General features: G+C 35.7%; 1 protein-coding gene across 4 annotated transcripts; it reads left to right on the top strand.

The window, feature by feature from the left end:
• The first annotated feature begins 22,464 nt into the window (after positions 1-22,464).
• Positions 22,465-24,025, top strand: LOC104588581 (uncharacterized). 4 transcript variants are annotated; one of them, XR_016083147.1, is made up of 3 exons: positions 22,479-23,235; positions 23,693-23,828; positions 23,914-24,025. XR_016083147.1 is itself a non-coding variant. In XM_088899415.1 (2 exons), exon 1 carries the CDS (start codon positions 22,591-22,593, stop codon positions 23,221-23,223), a length of 633 nt encoding a protein of 210 aa, XP_088755541.1. In that variant the 5' UTR covers positions 22,465-22,590; the 3' UTR covers positions 23,224-23,235; positions 23,693-23,834. The 4 variants fall into 4 exon arrangements, 1 of the variants encoding a protein (XP_088755541.1); XR_016083146.1 differs by having other exon boundaries at positions 22,479-23,372; XM_088899415.1 differs by lacking the exon at positions 23,914-24,025 and having other exon boundaries at positions 22,465-23,235; positions 23,693-23,834.
• The last annotated feature ends 3,839 nt before the right edge of the window (positions 24,026-27,864 follow it).

The raw sequence follows: 27,864 nt of genomic DNA, 5'->3' as shown, positions 1-27,864 counted from the left end.
AACAACATTAAAGTCTCTTAGTCACACAATCTCTTTTCCATATTCACATAAAGCCTTCGATACAGAATTAAAGTATCGAGATAATGTTTCCCCTAAATGTAAAAACAATCGGTTGTATCTCGAAGCGATTTATTGTATTAAATTATCTTCAATGTCATCCAAACTTGTTTATTAGTAAAGACGTATTGATTATCTTTGACTAAATCTCTCTGTCTTAAAGAAGCTATCAAATTGATCAACTCATTTGGGCATTTTAAACATTTCTAAATATCTTTTACCATTGTTTAAATAACATTATACAAATAGTTTGGTCCAATTAATAAGTTGTCATGATAATGTGTTTTTTAAATAATATCATTCTATTTCTTTGTAAATGTATATAATAAGGTTATATTAAGATGTTTATGACTATATGCAACAGTTGCTCTTAACTTATAGTATCATCAATTTTTACTTGAACACATGTTAATGTTTAACAATCAATAAGAAATAATATCATATATAATGTGATAAAAAATATATTCATTAAGTTATTTTTAAAGGAATCCATAATCTCATTAAAATCCATTCATCAAGTTGCATTTAAAGCAATCATTAATAAGAAACAAAGTTTAATATATCTAAGTGAACAAAATATAAAAATAAAATAAATTAGTCTCTCGTGCCCTAAGCTTCCTATCCACAATCTTAGTAATATATTTCTTCATAAGTTAAAATGGCAGCGTTAGATACCATTTTTTTGCAAATGGCTTGTAAAACATTTTATAAAATTTGTAGTAATGCCGATACTTTAGTAATATTGTGTTTATGCCACAATAATCTTTAGTAATATTGCAAATGGCTTATAAAACATTTTATAAAATTTGCAAATGGCTTGTAAAACATTCTATTGTGTTTATGCCACAATCTTAGTAATACATTTCCTCCTAAGTTAAAATGACAGTGTTAAATACCATTTTTTGTAAATGGCTTGTAAAACGTTTTATAAAATTTACAATAATCTCGATACTTTAGTCATTTTGTTGTGTTTGTATCTACCATCATGATTGCGATTAATTATTTTTTCATTCTCTTAACTATTGCATTCAACACAGATACCAATGAAGCTATTCTTTTATTGACAAGTTCAATAAATTATGGCATAACTTCACCGATGTCCAATGTCTTATTCTTTCGACTTTCCTTCCTAGCATTTGAAATAAAAATTTTAACAATATCAGCAATAATATCATCACTTTCATTCACCACATCCTCAATAAATTGTTCAGTTTCAATATAATTTGCTTGAAATCTAGAGAAAATTACACCCTATGTGCCAATGTGGTAGCAGACCAACCAATAGGAATTGTCCTCCCAAATATCACATTGAGATGATCATATTCTGGACAACCCATGGTGCAGAACCTCTTAGCTGTAGAAATAACCTAACAACAAAAAGAAGAGATATAAATAATTAAATTCAAAACCAAGTTACAAACAATATAAAAGTCTTCCAAAAAATGTTTGAGTTATACCGCTAAATACATGCCCCATGTCTTTAATGATTTTATGACCGTATGTTTTTCTTCATTCCAATCATACCTTGTCTACCCAAATCTCAAATTTGAAAACTCTTTATACCTAAACATTAATTCTTGAATCTTATTGCTAAAAGACTTTGCGTTAAAACTTCAATTCAAGTTTAGTGGAAAAACTCATTTTTAATTTCATTCCATGCACTGGTCTTTAAACACCCTCCAGTCATCCTGCCTTTTTGGACTTCTTCAACCAACAAATCAATTAATATGTTTTTTTGGCCCAAAGTTTAATTCACTTGTCTAATTGATGCACTATTAAATATAATATTATTTATCACACTAGTAAGCATCTATAAGGCTCCGTTTGGTTTGTAGGAAGATTTGGATGGGATGGGAAAGTGTAAAAAATTACCTTTCCATTGTTTGGTTTTATATATAGAAAAATAATAGGAAAACACTGTTACGAGGGAGAAGAGAGAAGAGGAAAATGGAAGGAGAGAGAGAACTCCACGACTAAACCTCCGATTTGTGTTTGCGTGGATCTGAGTTCTGCCATGGCGGAAACATCTTCAATGGTGGTTACTAGTAGTAGTGGTGGTGCAGCAGCGGCGGTGGTGCAGTAGAGGTAGTGGTTACCAACAGTGGCAAAAGTTACTAGTAGCGGCGGTGGTGTAGCATTGATGGTGGTCACCAATAGCGGCGGGGTAGAAGATGAAGATGAATAAACTTAAGTTTTCTCAAGTTTTTCCATTGGGTTGCACGGTTTTGGTGCGACCCTGATTCCACAATTTTGGGATCTCGCATCCCACTTTTTTCTCATCCCATTCCCCTATTTACCTTGAAACAAATGAGAGAAAAATATTCCCTTTTTCTCATCCCCATTCCACAAACCAAATGGAGCCTAATAGTCATTCATATACCAAACCAAAAGAAAAAAAAATAAGAAAAAAAACAATGGATTGTAAGAATCAAAAGGTATAAACTAATAAAATATCACACACACTAATACCATTAAATGGGTGATGAAACCATACTTGTTATGATAATGCCCTTAAGCAAGTAAAAATGCTTATTATAATCTTGAAAATGTTGAACTAAGTGTTGCTTATGTTTTAAACAAAAAAAGGAAATAATGAAATTGGCTCATAAATTAAGACCTCATTAAAACAATATCTATAAAAGATTATATGGAAGAAAACTATTTAGAAATGTTTTATAAATAACCAGTAACTAGTTAACAACTAGAAGAAGAAAAAAAAGAAGAAAAACACTAACTAGTTAATAACTAAAAGAAAATTCAAGAGTGCATCAATCGGATATTGAATTTTGTTACTCTAGGAAATATTTGTTAGCACCAAAATATTTGTTATACACAAATATGGTATCATATATGTGTAAATTAGCAAAATAATTTTATTTTATGCATTGTTTGTCTACTTTGTTGGCTCTAGTGGATGTAACAAAACTTACCATTTGATTAGGGTTCTCTTTTACAGGTCCCATACCTGGAAGGATTTGTTGTTCTCTATCCATGAAATGATGAATATGAAGGATTGACTTCAATGTCAAGCCTTCATTTCTTTTTTTTTCATTTTTATTATAAATAGTAAAATGTTATTAATGAAAGCAAAAAGAAAAAAAATACAAGAAAGAATAGTTTTGAGAGAACAAAGTAACATAAACAAATAGTGTCTATTAATAGGAGATTGTACAATGTAATAATTGATACATCTCTGAGTTTATTAACTTAATTTTTAGTTTAATTATTCTCTGATTTTAAAATTAGTGAGAATCCTTCATGAGAAGATCCTGATTTCATAAATGGATGAATGTTATTGTTCACCACTGTGTTTATCTTTGTACAAAGAAGTAAAATTATGTTTGTCATTGAAATCTTAATTCCTTTGAATTGTAACATAAAAGAACTAGAATTCTAGCATTATATGTAGTATTCATCCATACCGTTTTTGGTTCAAGAAACATCTATTGTTGAAGTAAAATTAGTAAATGATACAATATGCCATGATGGAAAAGTTTTCCTTTTTTGATACCAACCACATAGTTGACCAAACCTACCATGATGTCTGTTTATATACTACAAAGGTAATTCTTGAAGCAATGCATTGTTCTTGTTAATTTGATAGATTTGAAGATTTACTTGCTTATAAGATTTTGAATATAGTAATGAATTTTATGCGTTTGATTGTTGATTATGGAAATAACTTCTGCAAATTCTTATTTTTCCTAGTGTTTTCTAAAATTCTGAGTTGCTTATCTTAAGTGGATTTTTGTTAATAGCACTTTGTTTTGATGGTTGGGAAATCATCCCCAATAAAAGTATGTGTTTTGGATTGATAGCAAGCTCCTTTTATTGGAATGAGTTGGAAGCTAAATGTGTAAGGAGTATAATGGACGCTTGGCAACAGTAACATCAACTCATAAATAATCCTTGTTAGAAAACTCTGCAGCACTATAGTCAATGGTTGCTAGGTTGGAGGAAAAGGCTTCAATTCTAATAGTGGTTTTACTTGGGAGAAGCTTGGAATGGACAATGGAATGAGAATTGTAACTGCAACTGTTCCTCTTATGTGGTATAAAAATTTGCACATGAAACTGCAACTGTTCCTTCTAGTTTTGGATTGTAGCACTTAGTGTTTTTCTTCAGAAGTGCATGCTAATCCTTTTCTTGATTAACCATTTGTGTTCACTTCTAGTTGCTTTGTTAATAATGGCTTTTAATTCTATTTGAAACTTTTCTCATCACATTCTGATTTGCATGAAATTTCTGTTCACAATTGGTTGGATTATGGCAACTCTGTAACGGTTCCTGATGCAAACCAATTTTGAATGATGTTATGCCTTTCTTATCTGACTATGCTTTTTATATGCCTAGTGATAGAACTTGGTTGTACTTGGGTGTTTGTGGCATATGGGTCTCCATACTTACAATATATCTTTCTACCAGTATGAAAAGAAGAAAAAAAAGTGGGTGGGGGTTTAAGAGCAAGTGATGAGCCTAGAGACTTCTATAATAAGAATACATTTGAGTTGATTTTGGTGGATGTGTCAGAGATGATGTAGTATTAATGTTAAATTTTTTCCATCATTATTTCTTAATGACATTTTTTTCTCTCTTTTTTCTTCATATGAGCTCAAATGTAGCTTTGATTTCAGTAATGTCCTATTTGTATGTTTTATCTCTAACTTCCTTGTTATGGTGGTTTCATGATGTGATTGCCCTATCTCTTTATTTCCAATTCTTAATTAGAGATTAATGTCATTTTTTTTTTTGTTTTTTTAATGGAGTTACACAATAGGGGGTAGCCCATCACCCAAAACCCATATCACCCCCAATCCCAGTGCAAGTGGGATTCGATTCCAAGTCTTCACTACAATCGGCCAAAGACAATTCTAACCAATTTACCTTGCAATGCCATCCTAAATGCTTATCAATACCATTCACTATGCATCTCTATTATGAGTAGGATATTAAACCTATGCTTTATAAGTGCCTAATAAGTTTTCTAATATTTCTGACTCTGCATTTGTTATTTACAGATTCCTACGTGACACAGTGAAGCCACATGTGGTGCATCGAGATATTCGTGCCAGCAATGTAATGCTTAATGAAGAGTTTGGAGCACATTTAATGGGTGTAGGACTCTCAAAATTTGTACCATGGAAAATACTTCTAGAGTCTTGCTCATCTACTAGTAGGATGGCATCTCTTAAAAGGCTTATGTGAGAAATTATCTATTCGCTTTTTTATGATGCTTAAATGGAGGAAGGTACAATGATCTTAGATCTTTATACATAGGAATATGAACCAAAAAGAAAAAAAAAAAAAAGATTTCTATGCATAAGAACTAAGGTCACATAAAGCTGCAAGAAATTATTATGGGGTTAAGCTTATGAACGAACTGCAGAGCAAGGGCTTAAAAGCACTGTTGGAGTCATTAATTAAGTTTGTTACACTTACATTCTTGGGTTAGGGTTCCTAAACTGAAAATAAATTTCAGTAAAAAATGTTCTTAGTAGATCTTACTAAATCCCTTCGCTATATTGGCAAAAATGTGTTTTAGATTTGTTTCTTTAAACTTGACCTATATTTGTTTTCAAAAACTAGAAATTTAAGTATAAATGCCACTTTCTGAGGCACGATTATTTTCATAGGGTTTGTAAGCAATGAAGAACAAGTTCAGTAGCTGACTTCCTAGATTTCATTCTATAGTTTGGAAATTATTATTCCTGCTTAGTTTACAAGTCAAGCTTACCAATGTTGGACATGATATGTGCCTAACTACATGGATATATACTTTGCAACATCATGGCTTCAAACTTATATATGTGTCTTTATGAAGCACTTTTGTATAATCTGTTGAGGGATTGCAAAATATTGCTCATCCTTTTACCTTTAAAAAACCCCAAGTTTTCCTAATTTAACATTTGAATTTTTTATTTTTTTATTGCTAGCCACAATTTGGGGTGGTGATAAATTATCTCCCAAAACCTTTGTCTTCTTCTGTGGCAGAGATTTGTTTGCCAAAGAAAACTAAAGGTGATGAAGAGGAAGAAAAAAAGGTTGGTTCTTTTAATAATTTATTATGTGGCATAACTTGTGAAAGCTATTAAGAGAACAACAACTTCAATGAATTACTTAGTACAGGCTTGCTCTTCTAATTCTTCTACTAGTTGAGTAGTACTGAAAAACACAGCTAGTGGAAGTTGACTTGCTCTTCCACATTTTAGCAACCTTAACAATGAACAGTGCCACAATCACAAGGAAGCCACTAACTAAAGAGATCTCACCTCATTAAGGATCCCTTACCCTTAGGACCGGTACCAGTGAGTGAGTGAACCTCATTATTGATCGGTTGGTCCTAAGATCATATGTATTATGGCCTTTCGAAAGAAAGGGATTCCAATAAAATTTTCCATACTTACTGAATTATAATAGATAGGGGTGTCAACGGTATTTAAAAATTCGATTTCTAATTTAATATTCAACATAATCAAATTGAATTCGGATAATTCAAATATCTAATCAGTCGAATTTGGATATCTTATTCTTACCGAATAGTTAATCGGATTCGAATTTGGATATGACCTGATTCAATTTGATAAATATCCGAATTCGATAGATTATTTAATTCTTATATATAAAATATTTTATATAATTTATATATAATAATTAAGTTATATAAATAATTTATATATTTTATATATTTATTAATTATCTAAAATAATTAATTAGTCAAACTTGAATCAAACCAAATATTCAAATATTTAATCGGATTCAAATTCGGATTTTGCCTGATCCGATTTGAATTTGGTCTGTTTACACCCTTAGTAATAGAAGAGAAATTTTAAAGAGAAAAAGAAGTTAATAAGCTATTTCATCAGATCTGGGATGTAATATGGTTCCGAAGGATGAACCGGATATGGACAGTTCCAATAAGATTTCATTCTTGAACAAAAATCCATTTTTTGATTTATTTTATCTATTCCATGACCGGAACAGGGGGGATATACGTTACACCACGATTTTGAATCAGAAGAGAGATTTCAAGAAATGGCAGATCTAGTCACTCTATCAATAACCGAGCCGGATCTGGTGTATCATAAGGGATTTGCCTTTTCTATTGATTCCTACGGATTGGATAAAAAAATTATAATTATTAATTAATATGATAATATGAAATTAAAAATTTCAATTAATATGAAATTTGAATTAATTATTAATATTAATTAGTTTCATTTTTAGTTTAGAATTCGAATGAATTTCATTTTTTTAATTTAATTCATTTTTATTGAATTTGAATGATAAGATATTCCATTTTCGAAATTAAAAATTTTGATTTTTCAATTTTCTATTGTTATTTATTCAATTTTAAAATTTTACTTCATTCACAAATTATTCCGATGAATCTAGCTATATAGATAATAGATAGATAACTATTGATGTTGATATCGGTTACTAGATCGAAATTTTATGACGTTCACAAAAATTTAAAGATCTAATGTCACATTTAGTAAAGATTTATGATACATGTATAGGATGTACTCAATGAGTATGAGCCTACCCCACAGATGTATTAGAAATGATACCTTGGAACGGATGTAAAGCTAAGCAAATTGCTTATGCTCGAAGAACAGAGGACTGTGTAGGTTGTAAGGGAAATAGATCGAATGGTTTGACTCTCCAATTTGACAACTTGATTCACTCAATATAAAAATATGATAATATGAAATCAATATCACTTAAAGCTAATTTACATCAAATTAAACTTAGATATCAATATCATATCGTATGACACCAACTCCTACTAACACGTATTCAGAGTAACTGTCACCAAGTCTGCACTTGACCTGAATGTCAACTAGACATACGAAGATGAGATCATATTGGAGAGTAGAATAAAATCAGTCTTACATCTTCCCAGTGTAGTAGAGGTTGGAGCTCCTTTTCTGTATTCTTAATCTATTTTTTTTATCCTTATTGACAAAAGTCATTAATCTGCAAACCCCCTTCCACAAACAGGCAAACTCAAAGAACAACATCAAGAATAAAAGGTAAAGTACACACAAAAATTGGAGTTATATCTTCTACAAAAAAAAAAAAAAAAGAGTTAAATCGAACTCCTAAGGCTATGTTTGGTTTGAAGGAAAAGGTAGGGAAAGGAAGAGAAAGGTAAAGAGACTTTTATAAATCTTGTATTAATTTCCCTATCTTTCCCTTCCTTTCCCTACCTTTTCCTTCAAACCAAACATAGCCTTATTGAATTTCTCAAACATTTGTGATGACTACCCGTTTAGTTATATAAATTTAATCCATCAAGATCAGAGTGGAAAAGAAAAAATAACTCAGCTCTCTTAGTCCTTTGTGTAGTAAAGGAATGGTATAATAGAAAAGCATGAAACCAGGGGCAGACACACAATATTGCTAATTACTTATTTGGTGTTTAGGAAGGAAAAACAACCAGTTTGGTGAATAGACGAAGAATCTACCTCTACATAGAAATATACATTAGTGATTAGGATACGTGGATAACAACATTTACCTTTTCCTAACCAAGACTATGAAGAACAATAAGACGACAGAGCAAAAACTGTAAATTAAAACACAAAATACGGTACATACAGGTCAACAAAGGAATCATCGCAACGCTATCCATGATGGATGTCTCCACAATTCTTTCATTGTCTTATGTTCTGGCAAATATCAAAGGTATGTATCTTAATGAAATTGATCAAACAAGGAAATGATCGAATGCATATTAACAAGAATTTATAAACATATATATGGTTTAAGAGCTTGACAATCATCCTCTATTAATTTTATGATCAAACAAGGTGTGTATCTACCAATACGTATATAAAATCATTCAAATTCAAACACAGTTAGTAATTGTATATGAAAAACATTCAAATTCAAATTCAAACAATGTATTCAGAATCAAACACAATGAAGAACATGAATATAATGAACAGCGAATCACAATCAGTAATTATGAAGAAGAAGAAGAAGAGGAGAACAAGAATAGACCTGTGCCAATGCTTCTCCGTTGTTGGGGGTTGAGAGTTTCTCTCAGTTGAATTTTGGTCAAAAAAGTATCAGAAAGCTGAGAAATCCAAATAGACCATAAGCTTGGCTTTGAGCTTCTCATATCTAGATCACTTTGGTCGTATAGGGTCTTTTGGTCTAGTGGGCTTTTAGTAGCCAAAGAGAAAAAGACCATTTTTGGTAAAAGCCCAGAAAATCTTTCAAAAAGACTTGCCAAACAGGGCCTAAGTTTCTTCATATACATAAAAAACATTTTCAAATCTCAGGGTGGGCAATTGCCCACACTAGCTTTTAATTTGATCCATAATTGTATATAAACACTTAAAAAAGCTGAAATTTTGGGTTTCTTCAATAAGCATTTATTTTGGACTTATCTCGCAAATGCCAATGAGTGTTTATTGGTGTGGTTCTGATCCAAAATAAGTGTTTATTCGAATAAATACTTATTTTTAAGCACTCCCAAACTTGGCCTAAAGATTAACCCACAGTCCTGTCAAATCAAGCTCGTGTGAGAGACCTGGATCCTACCTCCCATTTGAATCAATCTCAAATTACCCTTCCTAGATGGACCAAGCCTCCTCATGATTAAATAAAAATCAATACGGATGGATCTTGGACTCCATCAAAAGCGGTGGTGGGTGTTGTTGCTCAGGATGAGTTAGGAAATTTCATAGCGGCCATAGCTGCAACGGTGGCTTTCTCCTCCGCTGAAGAAACAGAATTCAAAACAATCCTGGAAGTGGGGTAATCATTTCAGCCCGGCTTGAGCCCAGGCCCACATCAGACCCGCAAATTTTGGGCCATGCTTTATATATGGTCTATTGGAGTTATAACTTAGTTCCACTTATCATAAGCGAAAAGCCCAGTCCAACCCATGATCACCCCTATTCGAAAGGCTTCATGTTTCAAAATCCATCTCCTTGGATCCAGTGGTCTTGGAAAGTGATCCAAAGGCCGTTTATCCAAGTCCCCTCGTCAGATTTAGAACCCCGTTGGAGAGCTTGTTACTTTGAGTTGGGATCACCTGTCAATAAAACACATTCCAACCCTCTACCAACATCATCTCACACCGCACATTCCAACCCTCTAGGAGGCGTTCTTATTTTGGATTTTGAGAGGGGAGAGTTGTCAACACTTGGATTTTGGGTATCACTTACCCGTTTCATAGGTGAGTAAATAACTTTTCCACTTATGGAGAAAGTTGTCAACACTTAAATAGGATAAAAATGCCCTTTTTAATAATGAATTTTTAGAACTAAAATGATTATTATCTTATTTAAATGAGAGATAAAAGAATATGAATAAATACACTTATTCAAGAAGTATTTCTCAAAAAAAATTTATCCAAATAACTGCATTTATACGAATAAATTTTTCGAAATACAAACAAGCCTAGATTGTAAATCAACAAATCCCAAGAAAATTCTCATCCTGTATTTGGTCTCATACCCCACAGTCCTGTAATAGAGATGCCCACGGGCTGGCCCACTTTGCTCTAAGGACAAATCCGATCCTTTGGTCTTTTGCTCCAGACTTTGTTCCATCTATTGTCTTTAGATGACATGTAATTACTCTGTTGATTTAGTTGGATAATTTGCCTTTTGGCTTCAATCAAAAAGAAAAGAAAATCATTTCATATCACTTCGATTCATGTCCTTTTTATCTATACCACTGGCCCTTTAATTTTATCTATCACAAGGGATAAAATAAAATTAAAAACAATATATGTAGAGTTGTAGTTGGATAACCAACTTGGCATCTGGAGGATACCACTTGCCGCTACCCTCACCTCAAATAACCCTGACCCCCATAAAGAGAAAGAAAAGTGGATTTCTCTGCAAGGCTCCATGTACCAAAAACAAGTTGAGTGAAATTAGGGTGACCAGCCAACTGGTGCAAGACCGTTTATTGTGGGCCCATTCGAATCTTTTATAAATCGATAAAGTCGATCAATATGGGCTGATCCAATCATCATTGGTTACATGGATCTTGGTCCAAGGAAGGTTTGTTTAAGCAGGCCCACTGATTGTGATTAAGAAAAGTTCGAAAAGAAGAAAAAGTGAATCCATTAATACTGTTAGCACATGATTAAACCATCAGAAATCACATCCTTAACCATCAATCAGTGTCAGTCGACATATAATTAGGCTGCATTTAGGATTTATCCCTTTTTTACTGTTAAAATGCTCTTCTGGGCAATGAATTTTTAACTGAAAAAAAGAGATGAATCGGCTTGGAAACTGGAAAAACAAGTATTCCACCGCCCACAGCACAGGAAGAAAGACAACCCAGCACTAGGTTTTCTTTCTTTTCCTCTCTTTTCTATTCTTGGGATCAGAACACTTGGCCCTTTATGGGGAAGATCGAGATGGGGAGTATCATTAGTTTTATTAATTTGTTTAATTATTATTAAATGTGGAATAATTTGATTCCTGAGGTCTTGGGTTTGGTAAAGTGTCTACATCTGATCAAATTCAGCCCCTCCACTGGTGTCCACTTCTCGCTCCAAGTGTTAATCGATAAGGTGTTGTTTGGTCAAGTACTGACTAAACCTTCTAATTTCTCCGTCTACATGTGTAAGCTAACTAACAAAACAAAAGGATAGACCGCCCCCCGGAATCAACTGACCCTACCCGGTAACTGCATTTCTGATTTCCTGTCTGCCGACCTGATGAAAACCAGTGTTCTACGTTTTTTTTTAAACAAATTTTTTCTCCTTTTTTTTCTAAAACAAAATAAATTTTAGCTTGTTTATTCAAAATTTTGAAATGGGTTTATGGTTCATTCATCAAAGTACCATTTTATCCACTGGGGGTGATGGGTCTAACCCACCGAGTCTAATCATGACTCGGATGAGTAGACTCGTTTGAGGATGAATTCTCGGCCACCCTGAGGCTGATGACTCAATTGGGTTTCAAAATTCTAAAAGATATTTCAAGGCTAAATTGGTCATTTGAAGTGATAAGGACAGATACCCAAGTGGGTTAAATTACTTGCATGCCCATAACCTCGAATTTACGATAACCAATTAACCATAAACAATCTTCAGTAAAATTGGTGGGAAGTAGGGGGTATTAAGGTCCTTGGAATAAAAAAGAGTTCATATAAATCCCCCCATACCTGCGTCACCCATTCGAGTAGTTCAACAAAAAACCCAGAAGGGATCAACCAATTCTGAGACGAAATCATCATCAACAAAAAACATGGCGTCAAGAAATGTATCTTCAAACTCAAAACCTCAAAACCCTGCTATTCGTACATGTTTGTGTTCACCCACCAATCACCCAGGTTCATTCCGGTGTAGTCTGCACAGAAATTCTCGCAAGCTTTATACCCGATCTTCAGTTCATGTTGTCTCCAATTCCACTACAAACCGATCAGACTGGAGGATGGTCGACAAGCCCAATTTGTTAAAGGAATTCCTCATGCAAATCATCAAGCCATCGAAGCATGATCTGCGAAGGAGAAGCAATTTCCAGCCCAAGCCAACCAGGTTTTGTCTGATGAATAGTAACAGTGGTGGTGTCACAGTTTCATGATTATCATAGACGATCAGTTTTGTTGTTTTGTCACCCCAATTTTTTTAATTTTCTCTGTTTTGTAGTTGTTTATGTAAATATGAGAGCATGTACACAACATTTCACGTATGATGAGTATCTTAATGGCAAATTGAGAGAAGAAAAGGGTTTAGATTCATCATCAATTCTTTCCTGAGATTTATTCATATATTTAGTTTGGATGGTTTAGTGTGAGAGAATTCTCTTGAGTGACTCAGCCCTCATGGCCTCGTTAGAAGGATTAAATACTGTTTGGGATTTTTTTTATTAATATGTTCTTTTCATTTGCTGTAAGTTGCAAGTAATTTGGTTCAGAAAATCAGTAACTGGTCTATCCTTCAATTTACCACAGAAAGCCGAAAATGGTGTTATGACGTTAAGTACAATGTTCTGATATTTTGCTTTCAGTTGCATTAACCGAACCCTAAAAGAAGAAATGAAAATGGGTCCATTCCTCGCAACATCTTTTCTTGATTACAAGCAATGGTCCTATTTTTGATGGCAGGCATGTGTTTTCTAATGCAAATGCAACACGACAATAAGATTATTTCATTCCCGGCTGGCATCCAAACATGCAAACGTACTCTCCACAGATTGTGAGAGAGAGGAAAATCTAGATGCTTACTTGATCGAAGCTGAGGCCAGAGTTTTTTTGATAAATGAGTCCTGAGTTCTGGCATCACTACTGGTTGGAAGGATTCTATCTGTTGTTAGTTGTGATTTACGATGCAAGAAGCTGCTCTACCTCTTCTTAGTTTGTGTAGCCCCTGTTGGTCCTCCTTTCTCTATAGCCAAAACAAATGCACATGGCACAGGCGCACAGCCACGAGTGGGTCGAAAATGATAGTGGAAGATTCCATTTATTTTTTCCTGATCAACACATAAAATGATAAAATTCGGCATCTTTTTGTCCACTAAAACAAGATTAATAGTGACAACACAAAAAAGTAGTATTGGTAATTCATGCACACTTGACAATGTAGAAAGAGGGTCCCTTGGAATTTGGAAAGGATCCCACCGGGCCAGGACTCGGCCCATTGGAAGCATCAACCCCTCCTAAACGCCCCCGCCTGGCCAGGACCCAGCCCATTGGAAGCATCAATCCCTCCTAAATCCCCCCGCCTGGACAGCCTGTTAAAAGCATCCAAATCTAATAAAATGTTGATAACTTGGTCCATGATGACCATCCCATCAAGGTCTACTGTGTCACAAGCAATAATTTGAGGGACATTTGGTGGCCATGGCTGTTGCTTGCATGAAGTAGAATTCATTACTACTGCTTCACTCGGAACCCTAGTGCAACTCGCCCCTTGTTTTGCAACTTGGGTTTCTTTGGATTCAGTGATTTCATTAGTTGAGAAGCATTTAATTAATGGTTGGTCACCATTAATTCCTAGGTTGGTAAAGTCTATCCATTTTTTGGGCCTGGGGGAGAGCTTAGTAAACTCATTCAGGAGTTTGTGTTGATAAAATGGGCCTCACAATATTTCACCCAATAAAGCCCAAAAAACTTGTGTGGGTTCTTAAGCAGTGCCCATGTTCCCCTTCTAGAGATAGCAACTATTAGTAAAAGTCGTGAGAATTTATCCTACTGGGTTCCGTTTGGCAGTTGAGAAATTTGCAGAAACTGTTTAGAGTGGCCTAATGTGTCAATTCTAACAGAGTCCTCTAATGTGTAGTGTTGCTTTTGACCCCTGGAATGGCAATTTGGAATGAGAGGTTTCATGGTTTGGTCCAAGGTTTTTAAAACTGACCTGAAGAACGAACTGGTCAGGGGTCCGGTTCCCAGGTCGAATAGTCTGACCATTTGGACTGAACGGTCGGCCTGTTCTGATAAAAAATAAAAAATGGTCAAAACCGTTCAAACGGTTAATCGCCTGGGTCAGTGGTTTGCTGACCAAAATCAACGGCTTTTGGCAAAAAACCGATTCCCAGTTTTCCGGTCCAACTGTCCGGTCCGGTCCGGTTCTGAAAACCATGATTTGGTCAGTGCAATGTGGGGTAAGAGATGAACGGTCGGGGCTCCTTCGAGGAGATTGTAGAGTGGGCTGTGGGCATGGGCTAATAAACTTATGTAAATGGGCCTTTCATGAGCTTCTTTCTAGTATCGGGGCTAACACGTCTGGAAGCATCTCTCTCTCTCTCTCTGGTATTGTAAATGTTAAATCAGGCAGAATAAATTGAAATAGTAAAGAAAGGTATTCAGCTTAAGCCCACGGTATGAAACCCACAGATTGTTTTGTTTTCGGTAGGACCCATGGTTTCTTCTAGCCCATAGACTTTATGTACTACCCCTCCATAAACCCCAAAATACTGGTACTAAATTATAACAACCCTAACATAACATTTGTTATAACTTATTGCCTGATAATGAGAATAACTTATGAGGTTTTTTTTTAATGGTAAAGTGAGATAAGATATAAGATTAATTAGAAAGCCCTTAAATGGTAATTCCTTAAGACCTTAACTGCTATATACCACTGCATATAAAAAATAAAATATTAAAAAAAAAGAAAAAGAAAATGCTATTTACCCCCTAGTTGGCTTAATGTATGGCAAGTACAAGGTTGTTTTGTAAATTTATTCATTCATTGTTTAAATATAAAGTTTGTCTTGATTTTTTTTAATTGTGTAAGATATCAGGTTGTTGTCCATTGTGGCGTAGGGCTGTAATCGGGTCGATTAATTCAGATCCAATTATCTGAAATCCGATATATCAATTTTGGATGGGATTTAGATTTAATCCGAGCCTGACTTATCATGCTTAAAATGAAGAAAAAAATAAAAAAATTATAAAATAAAAATTAACTGGTACATATATAATATATTTTTATAGATTAAAATTATTAGATTTATTAATTTTGAACTATATAATAATAATAATAATAATAATAATAATAATAATAATAATAATAAATTCAAGGCTGATGAATGTGATGGATCAATAGAATGTAATTGTCTAAAGTTCCATTGATGATGGCTGAACTGAATGAATTATTGCTTTATTCTTTAGTGAAATAAGTCATTAAGTACCTCTAAGTATTTTATTATATGACTATTTTATCTATTAAAAGACAAAGCAACAAGTTATTTAAAAAAAAGAAAAAAGAAAAAAAAAAGGATTTTTAAAATACATAAACAAAAAGTTAATCAAACCAATTGTAATATTAACAAAACTAAAGCGAAGCAAATAATCGCCATCACTCAATCACTCATCAGCAAGAGCAGACGAACGGAAATATCTTTTGGACTTGGTTTTGAAAAATAGAAAGCTTAGAACTTCTCAATTAATTTGGGCTGCCTTTATACTTATGAAATAGAATGTGTGGAATCTCACAAGCCACAAGTGGTTTCTTGGTCCCAAAGCCAAAGCTGACTTTTGAAGGAAGAAGGTTGTATCAAGAAAATGAGCAAGTCAAATTGTGGGCTGTCTTTATTGGGTGCCTTTGGGCCCATAGATACCACCCTCAGTTTAAAGCCCGTTGGTCTCTTAAAAAGTTGAAACCTTTGCTTATGTCAAGAGTTATGACTAGATTACAGGTCGAACATGAGAAGCTGCAAATCTTTACGGCTACGATTTCAAAATGATGATCCTTCCAAATTCATTTGTTTATGCTTGCATGGTTGGAGATGGAACTGGGAACCGTTTTGAAAGCCAACACATTTTTCAGTTTTCTTTTGTTTGGTCAATTATGTAGCGAAGAGTAGTGCAAAAAGTGAATGTTTTATATCGACCTGGTTTGGTTTTGCACCCACAAAATTACCGTCTCTTTCTTGGTTGCAATGGGTGCAAGCACAAATCCCACGGTTAAAATCAGTCAGTTTTATATCGACCAACTTTTGGAAGCAATCTTTGTTTTCATTTTGAGTGCAAAACCAATTGGAAAAACAAATTTACTTAATTTTGCTTTTAGTAAAAGAAAATGTATTCTTATCAAACATCTGCGAAACACTAAACGGAATGCAAGTTCACTTCAATTTTGCATTTACACCCTTGCCAAATGCAGTCAATTGAATTTGAATTTCATGCAATTCGGTCAAGGGCAGAATTCAATTCCCTTTTGGGCCACACCGAAGTTGGTGCCATTCTGGTGAGATGAGACTCCTGTTAATAATGTTAGGTGTGGGTTTAGATTTTACTGGTAAGTAGCATTTAGACACTCAGTCCTCCATCAACAACAACTAACTTACTTTTGCAAGTTGCTTAAAAGTTTATAAAAATAATAGCGGAATTGCTTGGCGGTATCGAGCACACAGAATTTAGAAAACCCAAAATGATGAGTGATGTTAGTTGAATAGTGGAATCGGATTTATGTTTTTATCCAACCAGATGGGATAAGGCTTTGTTTGATGGATAAATCGTATGCTTGATTAACTTATTACTACTGAATTCGTCCTTTATCTAATCTTGATCAGTACATACATAGTATGGAAAATTATTGCACATGACAAATCCTTTTCTATTGAATAAATAAAAGGGTAGAGTAGATGATGCTTGGAAATCAACCATCTTTTAATTTTTTGTATATATCCTAGATTCCTGCTGTGGCCTATACAAGCAACTATCTAATGTCTCTGTTAGGAGATCACTGGATCAAGTCTTGAAGTAAAAACACAAAATATTGAATTTTCTTTTTGGTTATTGTATCCATCAGAAGGAACACATTCCAAACCCTACGAGGTCATGTCTGAAAGTTTCCAACAACTTACGCCCAGAGAACATGATCCAAAGGAATCTGGCAAAAGAAAATGGCCATTGTGAGGAATCGGGCTGAACACAAAATCACTTAGTCAACCACTCAACCAGGCTTTGATACCATCTCAAACGATAATTCAACCTAAAAAAGCTTTAGATGTTAGGAGAGATCTAGAATAAGTTTTCATTCTCTCAACACAATCAAGCCAAAAGAAGGACAAAATCCCCTTCAATTCAAACAAGGAAAACAAAGAGTGGAAGGAGACTGAATGCTCTGCCACTAGGACATTTGTATATTGCTAGTAAGGGATTTTACACAGGAGTTATTCTGATATTGATAATTGACTTATAACCAATGAGGACACCATACACATCATGATGACATGGTTCACCTTTTTTTCCATTTCAGCTAGAAGCTGGGCGGCACTAGAGGCCAATCTGGTGGTCCAGCATTTCAACAATACACTCATCTCTCACTATTTCTTTATTCTGCTCTTGATCCTTTTTGATTTCTCTGATGTCTTAACCAACTCCTAAAGCTTTTCATTTCTCCACTTGCTTAGTGATAACCACGTCAGTGACTGATATGAGAAGAATATATAACTTTGGTCTTGTTTAGTTTAAGCGCACTCATATACATGACATGATCCCCTAATCTCCAACAGCTTCATCTCTTCTCCACACTTCCAACCACTACTTACTTTTTCTTAAATCATGAAGATCAGAGGTTTGTTTGTCTCACTTCCCAACCAAATACCTACACAAGCACTATATGTGTGTGGATGGGAGCTTTGGGGTATAATTCTTTTAAACAATTCAGCACTTGGATCTTGTTGGCCCACTTTTCATGGATTACCTCTTCCAAAAGAAAAAGTTTATTAAACAATTATCGATTAATTAGAATTGATGGGTGACATCAATTAATCCATTTCTATGCTGAGAGATTTCCATAGGTTATATAAACCTTGGTTTTATAATATATGGCAACTTACGCACAAAGTTCAAAGAATCAATACGCATGATATACAAAATTGAATTGTATGTTACATGATTCAGAGGGGCGATAGTCTTAGAGTACTAACCCTCAAAAGTGCCCAAGTGTCCTACTAACTCGCAGTATTTAGTGTATTGGTGGATTCAAAAACTGATATGCATGATACTTTGAATTTTGCTTGCACATAAGCCTCCGTTTGGTAAGAGTTGAAAATACAAAAATAATCAGTACAAACCGATCTTGATATTTATATTTACTGTCATTTCCAACACATTGTACTCTTACCAAACACTAGCAAAACTGAATGAGAGTGAAAATATGCACTGAATCTATAATTGCATTCCTCCCAAATGATCTCATTTACAAACATAAAGGTGCCGACTAATCCAAGCCTATCTAACCAATTCGAGATTGTTCACTCTAGTAGAAAACCAATTTATTGTAAACAGACCAAATAAGACAAGGGTATAACTAGGGGTGGCAATTGGGTGGGTTGGGTTGGGTTTGGTTTAGATTGAGTTTCAACTCAATCCATCTAATCCGTCAACCTATTAATGACCCAGTTATATAAAATTAAATGGGTAGGGTTCAACCCAAACTCACTTTAACCCAATCCAACCTGCCCAAACCCATTAATCTCACATTCATGGACTTAAAAAATAAACTCTCTCTCTTAACAAATAAGTTGGTTATAGCTTGATGGTTATTGTAGTTATTATTTACACAAGTGGTGAATGTTCAAATTGCATTACATGCATGTTATTTTTACACAAGCAATGAAGCCATTTGACTATGTTTGGATTCCAAGTTTGACCGAACCACTTATGCTCAAACCGGTCAGACCAACTTAAACCACTTAGGTTCAAAGGTGGCTGAACCATTTAGATCTGGATCAATTTAGTCGGACTGGACTGGTTCAGTCAATGGTGAATTGACTTGGACCGGACCATATCAGGTCGGTCCCGAATTTGGGTTGCGGCGTGTGGGATATTGGTCAAATGGACGGTCCAGATCAGGCAAAGCACGCGAAGGCTGAATCATCTTGCCCAAAAACGTTTTGGAATCGGGTTGACCCGGATTGACTTGTGTTTGGTCGGGTTGGAGTGTGTGAATATTGGTTGGACCAAACAGCCCAAATTGGACAAAGCAAATGGCACTAAACCATCCCGCTCAGGGTCTATTTCAGATTCAGGTCGACCCGGATCAGTATATGTTGGATCGGGTGAGACTGCGTTGAATTGGTCCAAACTCAAGCTTGGGTCAAATTGATTTGGATTTATGTTGGGTGAAGTATATTGATTCAAGGCAAAACTAAATTTAGTTAATTATTAATAGAAAATTAATGCATTAATTATAAATTATTTAATTCAAATGAAGAAAATTAAAAAAAGGCTAAGAAATTAATACTTATATCTATAATGATTAACTCAATGGTTATCAACAACCCAACCCTTTTAAATGAATGGATTGAGTGGATTAGATAATGGATGGATTAGGTGGGTTGGATTATAAATTGCCACCCCTAAGTATAACATGCCTAATTAACTACACAAAATTGCATTGGCCTTAATACCATTAATAAATTAAATTATTAATATTATACATTATTGATAAAATGAACTAAAAATGAATTTAAAATTATACATCATAGAAACAGGGGTTTGGAAACTGGAATTGTAATGGCCTATTTTAAGTCCCCGCATTAGTTGAGAGGTATGAGATTCCAACTCCCATTCCTCCTCCCTCCTTGGGAATTGAGAATCTCAAGCATGCCAAAACAAAAAAGACAAGTGACTTAAACCCCACCTTCTTTGAGAGTTTTGACAAAAAAAAAAGAAAAAGAAAAAGAAAATCTTCTTTAAGAGTTGCGCATATCTTATGAAATCCCATACCAATTCTAGAGATTTTGATTCCAATCCTGACCTTGAACCAAACAGATCCTAGACTTGAACTCTTTAACAAATTTCTAAATTTACCAATAAATGCAAATTAGTTTTACATAAATAAAGGCAATTTTTTCTAAATATTACGAGATTGAATAGTGATAAGATCCGTGTTCCATCTAAAACAGCCACGCGTCTTAATAAATAAGACTAGTAATGATTCAACTTCAAGTTGAGGTCTATTATTGGCGGGAAAATCGACTTCTTGTTCCACCGTAATTGATTTTAATAAACCCAAGTTCCTTCCCTTAAGACATTAAACAGACAACACAACTAATAAGAAACAAACACTTGTTTCAAATACACTGCATCGGGAGCAAAAGCCAGCCAAGTGAATAAAAGAACTGATTGGGTAATTGCCACGTGGCAAAGTCACTTGGCAGCAGTAAACAAGTAAAGAAAGGATCCTCCTTAGCGGCAGATATCGACAAAGGAATACCAGAAGAATTAGGAGCAGTGGAGCACACGTCGGTAGATTCCATGGCAATGGCGAATAAAATATTAATTCTATGAATGTTAGCCAAGAGAAGGACAGCTAGCCATTTCGGGAGACGCTGTCAAAAGTCTATAAAAAGTCTATAGTCTATACTACTTGGGGGCTTCGGGAGCGACGTGTCTTCTCCGCGGGTTTGTCTTGAATGGAAGAAAGAAAGTGAGAGGGAGAGAGAGGGAAGGGAGAGAAACTTCCAAAATAGTTGGTTTGTTCGAAACGGCGCAAGGTAGGGAAGTGCGTGTGGTTTAAGCAGTTTACAATATTTCTGTAGCCGTTTTCCCAGCGTTGAAGCAAGGAATCAATTTTGAATGCCGTTAGTTTTGTAAGGACTTGGACCGTGTGAAATTCCTAAACTAGCCCTTTCAACAAAGGCGACTGACTCCGGAGTCTTTCTTGACCAGATGAGATGTTGCTCTGGTGTCTTCCTCTGAAAAAGACCGGAAGACCGAGATGTGCCTAAAATCACCCCACTGAAAACTCGAATTAACATTTGTTTGTAGTGCAATTTCATTTGCACTGGTGGCGCAAAATCAGAAAAGTTCTGTTTGTTTCTGTCAATGTCATGGATAAAATCTAAAGCAATGTAAAGTAAAACCCAAGTTCAGAACTTGGTCTTTTTTTTTTTCATTTGTACTCTCATGAATTTGTATTAACTATTTAAGGCATATGAAATTGCACTGCAAACAAATGGAAAAGACTGAAGATAGAAAGCCAAATTGTCTATTTGACGTAGGGGTCCTTCATCCTTGGATTTGGTATCGTGCTTTTCTTCTTTAAATTCATTCCATTTATGGTAAATACAAACCAAACCACAACAAGACCTAAAATCTAGAGGATTATGATTCTTTTTGTCACGTGGCAGACTCATAGAATGACACGATATCGTGTTAACAAATAGGCCCACCTTAACCTCCTTCCATGTGGGTTAATAGGTTCGGAATCTGACCTTCCACCCAACCCATTCCAAACGTAACATCATCAGATGGCATCCAGCCATCCACTGTTTGGACAAGCTTCGGTTCCAATCCAACCCAAATCCCATGCCCAGAATCCACTGAAAAGCCATCCAAAATCCAAAACCCATGACCTTAACTAAGAGACCAACCTAGGCATAAATATCTTAATGGATTCATAATCTTAACCATGAGATTTAATGGACCCACTCCGGTGAGCCGTTGCCCTAATTTATAGTCCCGGCCCAGCGGTAGTTTCATCAATAAATGGTTAGACTAGAGTCATCTTCTTGCTGAGTGGACCTTGGCCCATGTCATCATGTGCAATTGTGCACCCAAATTATGCATGTTCTTTCGGCAAAACTATCTACTTTATTTATTTATAAATTCCTTTCCAAAGCGCTCTTATCCAACTGTTGAAGCCACCGGTACGAAGTATATTTACTTAAAAGTAAGGGTGTTTTTGTCAATTAAGTTATAATGGTATTCCTGTAATTTAATTATATATGAGGGGTATTTCTATTTTGTGTACGTTACAGTCTGGCACTGGCAGGCTTTATACTCCTCGAAAAGCTCGGCTGGTGAACCAACTCAACGGCCGTTGGATCCGAATCCAGAATTCTAACTCACGTTCAGTTTAACCAATTCAACGGCCGGTTTGGTTAGGTTAGACGAGAAGAAGCAAGGAAACCCTAAAAACCGACGTTACTGCTACTCTTCTCATTTCTCTATAAATAGAGCGCTTCAGGTGCTCAAAGTTTGCCAAATTAGAGAGCCTACGGGCCCTTCTGAAGAGCAAGATTCCTCTTTTCTCCTTTTCCCTCTCTCCCTTTACGCATCTGTTTTACAAGCTTTCTCTCTCAACTCTCAACAATGGCGGCATCTTCTTCTAGAACCAGATCCAGTGGACCAGTCCTCTCCGTATCGAACGAGTTTCGTTGCTCGATCCCTCCTTCTCGAAGATTCTCTTCGTCGACTCTGTCGTCATCTGCATCGGCGTTCGCTTCCTCAAGTTCGAGTTTTTCCTCTCGATCTACTGGTTTCTTCCATAGATCGGCCTCCCCGACGCGCGTTAATCTCTACGGCCCCGCGCCACCGTCTCCGTCTGTTCGATTCTCTATTGGTCGTTCGATTTCGCCGAGCAGGTCGATTGCCGTTTCCCCTCGCAATCAGGTCGTGAAGAAGCAGAGCAATCCGTTGTCCGGTCCGTCTTCTCAGAAGAAAACTTGCATGTGCTCTCCTACAACTCACCCGGGGTCGTTTCGTTGCAGTCTCCACAAGAATTTCAACAACCACCATGCGGTGTCCTATCCGTCTAATCGGTTGAACGCGCGGCGGTCGGCTATGACGAATTCCTTAGTCCGGATCGGGACTGTTGAGGGCGATTGGGTTAAACGTGCCTTGGCTGCTTTGATCCGACCTTCTTCTCACCACCAGAGGAGAAGAGCGGCGTTCCAGCCACGGCCAAGCCGGCTTTCGTTTATGTCGAAGGCCGAGGGTTTATAATCCTTTAAGCAGGTTCGTTTATTATATTGCCCCTTACCCGGTCCTCCTATAAATGTTTTGTATTCTCAGTTTTCCGGTTCGGCGAAGTCAGATTCCGGCGAGATTGGTTTTGCAAACTGATGGGGAAAGGAAGGCGGATCGACTGACAGGTGAATAGGCAGATCTAAACAGGGAAACCCCCCGAATTTTTGTACTTCGGAGGCCCAAAAATTCCACTCAGGACCATCCCCCTCCCTATACTCCCCTTGTATATACAGATTTGCAGCCATTGAAGGCTATTGAAGGAGTTATCAGAGAGTAAAATTCCTCTCATTAAAACACAGCTAAAATTAAAAAAAAAAAGAAATCTGACTGGCAGATTCACCTCCATCAGAGACTAATTCACTAAAATTGGTTTAAGTTTGCAAGAACTGGTTTGGCACCATCGTCGTCATCATCTCTCAGTGGTTTCCGTGATCTTTGTTTGCAGAACGACATTCGCCATTCCGTTTCCCGTTAAGTTTCCCGTGTGGTTTGACGTGTTCAGTATTACGTGCATGCTATCTGGACCATGAATTCTACATACGTCGTATTAGTATTCGTATACATGGTTGCGTTTCGTGAAGGTAAAATTACGTATTTATTATTTATTATTTGTATTATTTTAATATTTTTTGATGATTTATATATGTTTTCTTTTCTTTATTGCAGCTTGCAGGTTCGTTGAAGACTTTCCTTAGTTTGAATATTTTGCTGGAGTTTATAAAGTGAGAGAACGAATCCTAGTGTTTTCACATTGAGAATTGAGATGAACTAAGTGTTTTCACATTGAGAATTGAGATGGACAGAACCAACCACCGAAGGGCACCTAAATTGAAATAAAAATCTAAAATTAACTAATTAAAAATTATTTAATAAAAATAAATTCTATAAAAGGGACCCACAAGAATTTCCTCCAAGACAACCAAGTGGAATCTTGTGTCGGATTTCATATGTGGGATCCGTCACCTTATTCCATTCAGTTGGTCGTTATTGCTAGAGAAAGTTTGATAAGGGCGAAATTAATAAATAAAAAAAGTATCTTGAATACATTAAAATGGATCAGTGGACTGGAGATTCAAATTCAAGAGGAAGAGAGCGCCAGCACCCTGTTTCTTCCCGAGTTCGGATTCACCGGAGGGAAGAGCACCCTGTTCGCGCTTTTTTTACTTTTAATTTTTATTTTGAAAAAAGAGTCTCGAGGAACGGAAAACATATCCTTCTTTGCCTGGACCACTGGTTATGTGGGACCCATTTATCCGAAACCGTTGGAAATTAGGATAGGAAGGCAGGTACAGGGGCGCAGCGCATAATTGAAGCGCTGCCTGTGTTGACAAAACCAGCGGCGGTGGGGAGAGTTCTGCGGGAGAATTAAGGCGGTTTCGAAGAGGTACGGTTTGTGTGAAGAAGATAAAACATGAAACATCCATGGCGCGGGGCCCACAATCCAACAATAAAAAGTGAACGGAGGGTGACCCAAATCTGCAATTATGTTTTAGCATTTCCTATCTTATCTGTCGAAGCCTTCGCTATCAAGGGCCTTGGCCTCAGCCTCATCCTGGTTTTTTGAAATGCCAACCCCTATTAATGACATTCCCCCTCTTCTTTTTTTGAAATTTCTAGACTTTGGTGCCCTATGGTTTTTGAGCTCGCCCTATGTTTTGCCTTTTTTTTTTCTTTATTAGGAATGATCCTCGTATTAAGTACGAGGTCATTAATTTGAATTATTTCAAAATTTTAAATTATTTATATTAAACATTTATTTAAAATTTTTATTTGATTTAAGAGAATTACCACATTTTATCTATAGAATGATTTCATAGTAAGGGGCAATAATTGTATTATTTAATTTGAAATTTATTATTTAACTATAAAAAATTAAATTAGAAAAATTAGTATGGACTTACATTTTGTAATTGACAATCTATTCTGACCTAATTTGTTTGAAAATTACTATTAATTTATGTTATTTTTATTATGATTTAAGAGATCAAATGAGGTTTTATTTATAAGCGATGACCCACTTTAATTGGTATTTATTATTTATTTGATAAATTTATTTTTAAAAGCTAAATTAGGTTATTTAAATTTAATTTACAATTAATAAATTATTTTATATAAAAGAATGAAACACAAACCATTTTGTATTAATTGTTTAGTCATTTTTATGAATTTTATTTATTTTTATTTTTATCTATTTAATATTTTAAATATTTTAAATTAAATTATTTGTTTAATCGTTACTTTTGAAATGGTTATATTTGAATAAAATTTAATTACTATCATAACATTTGAAATAGCCACTTTTTAGGGATTAAGATGGTATATTTAAAAGAATGGAGTTATAACATTTTTTTTTTGTGAGTGGATAGATTTTTCTAAGAAAGAGTTTAATCTCTTGTAAAATTCTATTAATTGAAATTTTATAGTGCCATGTATCTGAAGGGCGGGGCTCTTGCCTGAAGACCTTCCTTTGATAGATTGGAAGATCGTATGCGCTGCCGCGCTGGCACCTGTTCTCCTGAGACCTAACTGGTTTCAATGGATTCAATTTTGATCTTTTTCGGTAAAGAAAATCCAGATTCAGTGCTGAATTTGGATCCATGATACCCAGATCCCGTTCTCATTGGTCAGTGCTAAATTTGGATCCATACCCGGATCCCGTTCTCATTACAACACGTTGCTCTCAATGGTTTGAACAGGGGATTTAGCCATATAGGGATGTGGATGGGTCAGGCGGAGCCGCCAGAACCAAACCAAATCGACCAACGCCTGTATTACTATTGCATTTCCTGATTGTAATTGATTGGGTTAATTACAGTGGGGTTGAGAACGGTTTCGATTGTTCCGGACCAGTTAAGAACAAAATCGATTATGTGCTAACTTAAGAGATTGGTAGGTTAACTTTCAAATTGCATATTGAAGGTATCGCTTGCAATTATAAACGGGTCTTGTCAGGTCAAATCCCATCCGACTAATAATTGGTTCGGTTCTGGCCTTCTGGGCTGCTATTATAGATCTAATATGGTCTGGTTCGAAACTGGTCTATACATTTATTTATTTGAGAGACCCAAACCCGAACCAACCAGTTGTCAGCACCAATGGAATTGCTTAAAATCTGGTATCCTTTTAATTCAGTTTCCACCATGAGACACAGCTAGTTGTTAAATCTGGAACCTTGAGTTGAACTCTCACAGCCTCTGCTCCCTATTCTGTCTTGATCCAAACACAGCCAGTAATATTTAGCATCGTTACTTACTTTGCTATAGGTGTTTGTTATATATGTTGCTAATGGAAATCTCTCTCAAAATAATGGCATCAAAATATCTCAAACTTTTATTAGCTTCTTGGGAAACAAGCAACAGACGAATGAAGTGATTGCCATCCTTCCCAGACTGATACAGGTCCCTAGAGTGTTGCCCCACCCCATTTATGAGTTATCTCCTAAATTACTGTCCCGGGGCCAACCTGTTCCCTGAATCCTGATGGATTTTCCTTTGCTGAGGGTCCCTCATTTCATTTCAGGAGCCATCCATCAAATTGCCCTTAGATTCCAAGTTTCCGAGCATTGGAACAAGTCCCATCTAAGATTAATTCAATTCAATAGTTAAAACTTAAAACCAAGTCTTTTAATAAAAAAAATACTGAAAAGTGTCCTAGTCCTGGTCCACCCAGCTTTATTCCAATCCATCAACTGACCCTTCTGCTCCTGTAAATATATCTGGGACCAACACTTTTTCAATTGATCCATTAGGGGGGCCCCTCTCTCATACAACTATACAAGGGATGAAGGGAGACATTACACTGGCAAGAGATTCCACTAAAGTTCATAAAATCTCTTGTAGGTTGTGTAATCAAACAGCTGATCACTTTGTCAAGTAAGAGAAGAGAATGATGAAGGAAAAAAAAAAAAGAGAAAATCTCTGGCTTTGGAGCCTAATCTACATAAAGATAAAATCCCATGATCTGTGTGATTATGGTGAAAGTGTGAGATGAAGCCACGGGACACCACCTATTTCTGCTATTTGTGGCCAATCTAGATGGTTCATCAAACAGTGGACTCTTTTGATCAATGACGTGTTCATCTTGCAGTCCAACTCAGCCCTACACTACTCATTGCATCAGAAGAAGACGATTGCTTGGGACAAGTGGCAAAGTTTTCTGGGCATGTCATGTGGACTTCTCAAAACAAGCAGAGGTCCATCCCTTTAAGTAGATTGCTTTTCCTCTGTTTAAGTTTTCTCCATTTCACAAGAAAAGAAAATGCTATGATGTTGTTGATTACTAGAAAACAACACCCAGCATTTCCTTTCATATAGGGGCCACAAGTGAAAGGAGGGGTATTATGTAAGATTTCAACATCTTGGGCCTTATGTGGGCTCAATAGCCCAAAAAAATCCAAAGCAAGTCACATGACAAGGTTGGATCCTTCCCAACGACTCAGACCTTATCGGCTTACCTTGAACGCGTTGGGTGAAGCTGATTTATTAGCTACAAGCCTACAACCTAACACAACACAACATCAGCAGTTTCTCTGCTTTGCTGCTTTCGGTTACTAGATCCTTAAGTCGGTTGGAATGTCCACATTAAGCGTCTGTCTGCCAGCCCATTCAGTGATTGAAG

This window comes from Nelumbo nucifera, chromosome 2 (assembly GCF_055504915.1).
Source record: "Nelumbo nucifera cultivar China Antique chromosome 2, China Antique-T2T, whole genome shotgun sequence".
Lineage (NCBI taxonomy): Eukaryota > Viridiplantae > Streptophyta > Magnoliopsida > Proteales > Nelumbonaceae > Nelumbo > Nelumbo nucifera.
Note: the sequence above shows the minus strand (reverse complement) of the source record. Positions and strands in the feature narration are given on the sequence as shown.

Coding starts and splice junctions, on each gene's coding strand:
- LOC104588581 (XM_088899415.1), top strand. CDS start 22,591: ATGGCGGCATCTTCTTCTAGAACCAGATCCAGTGGACCAGTCCTCTCC.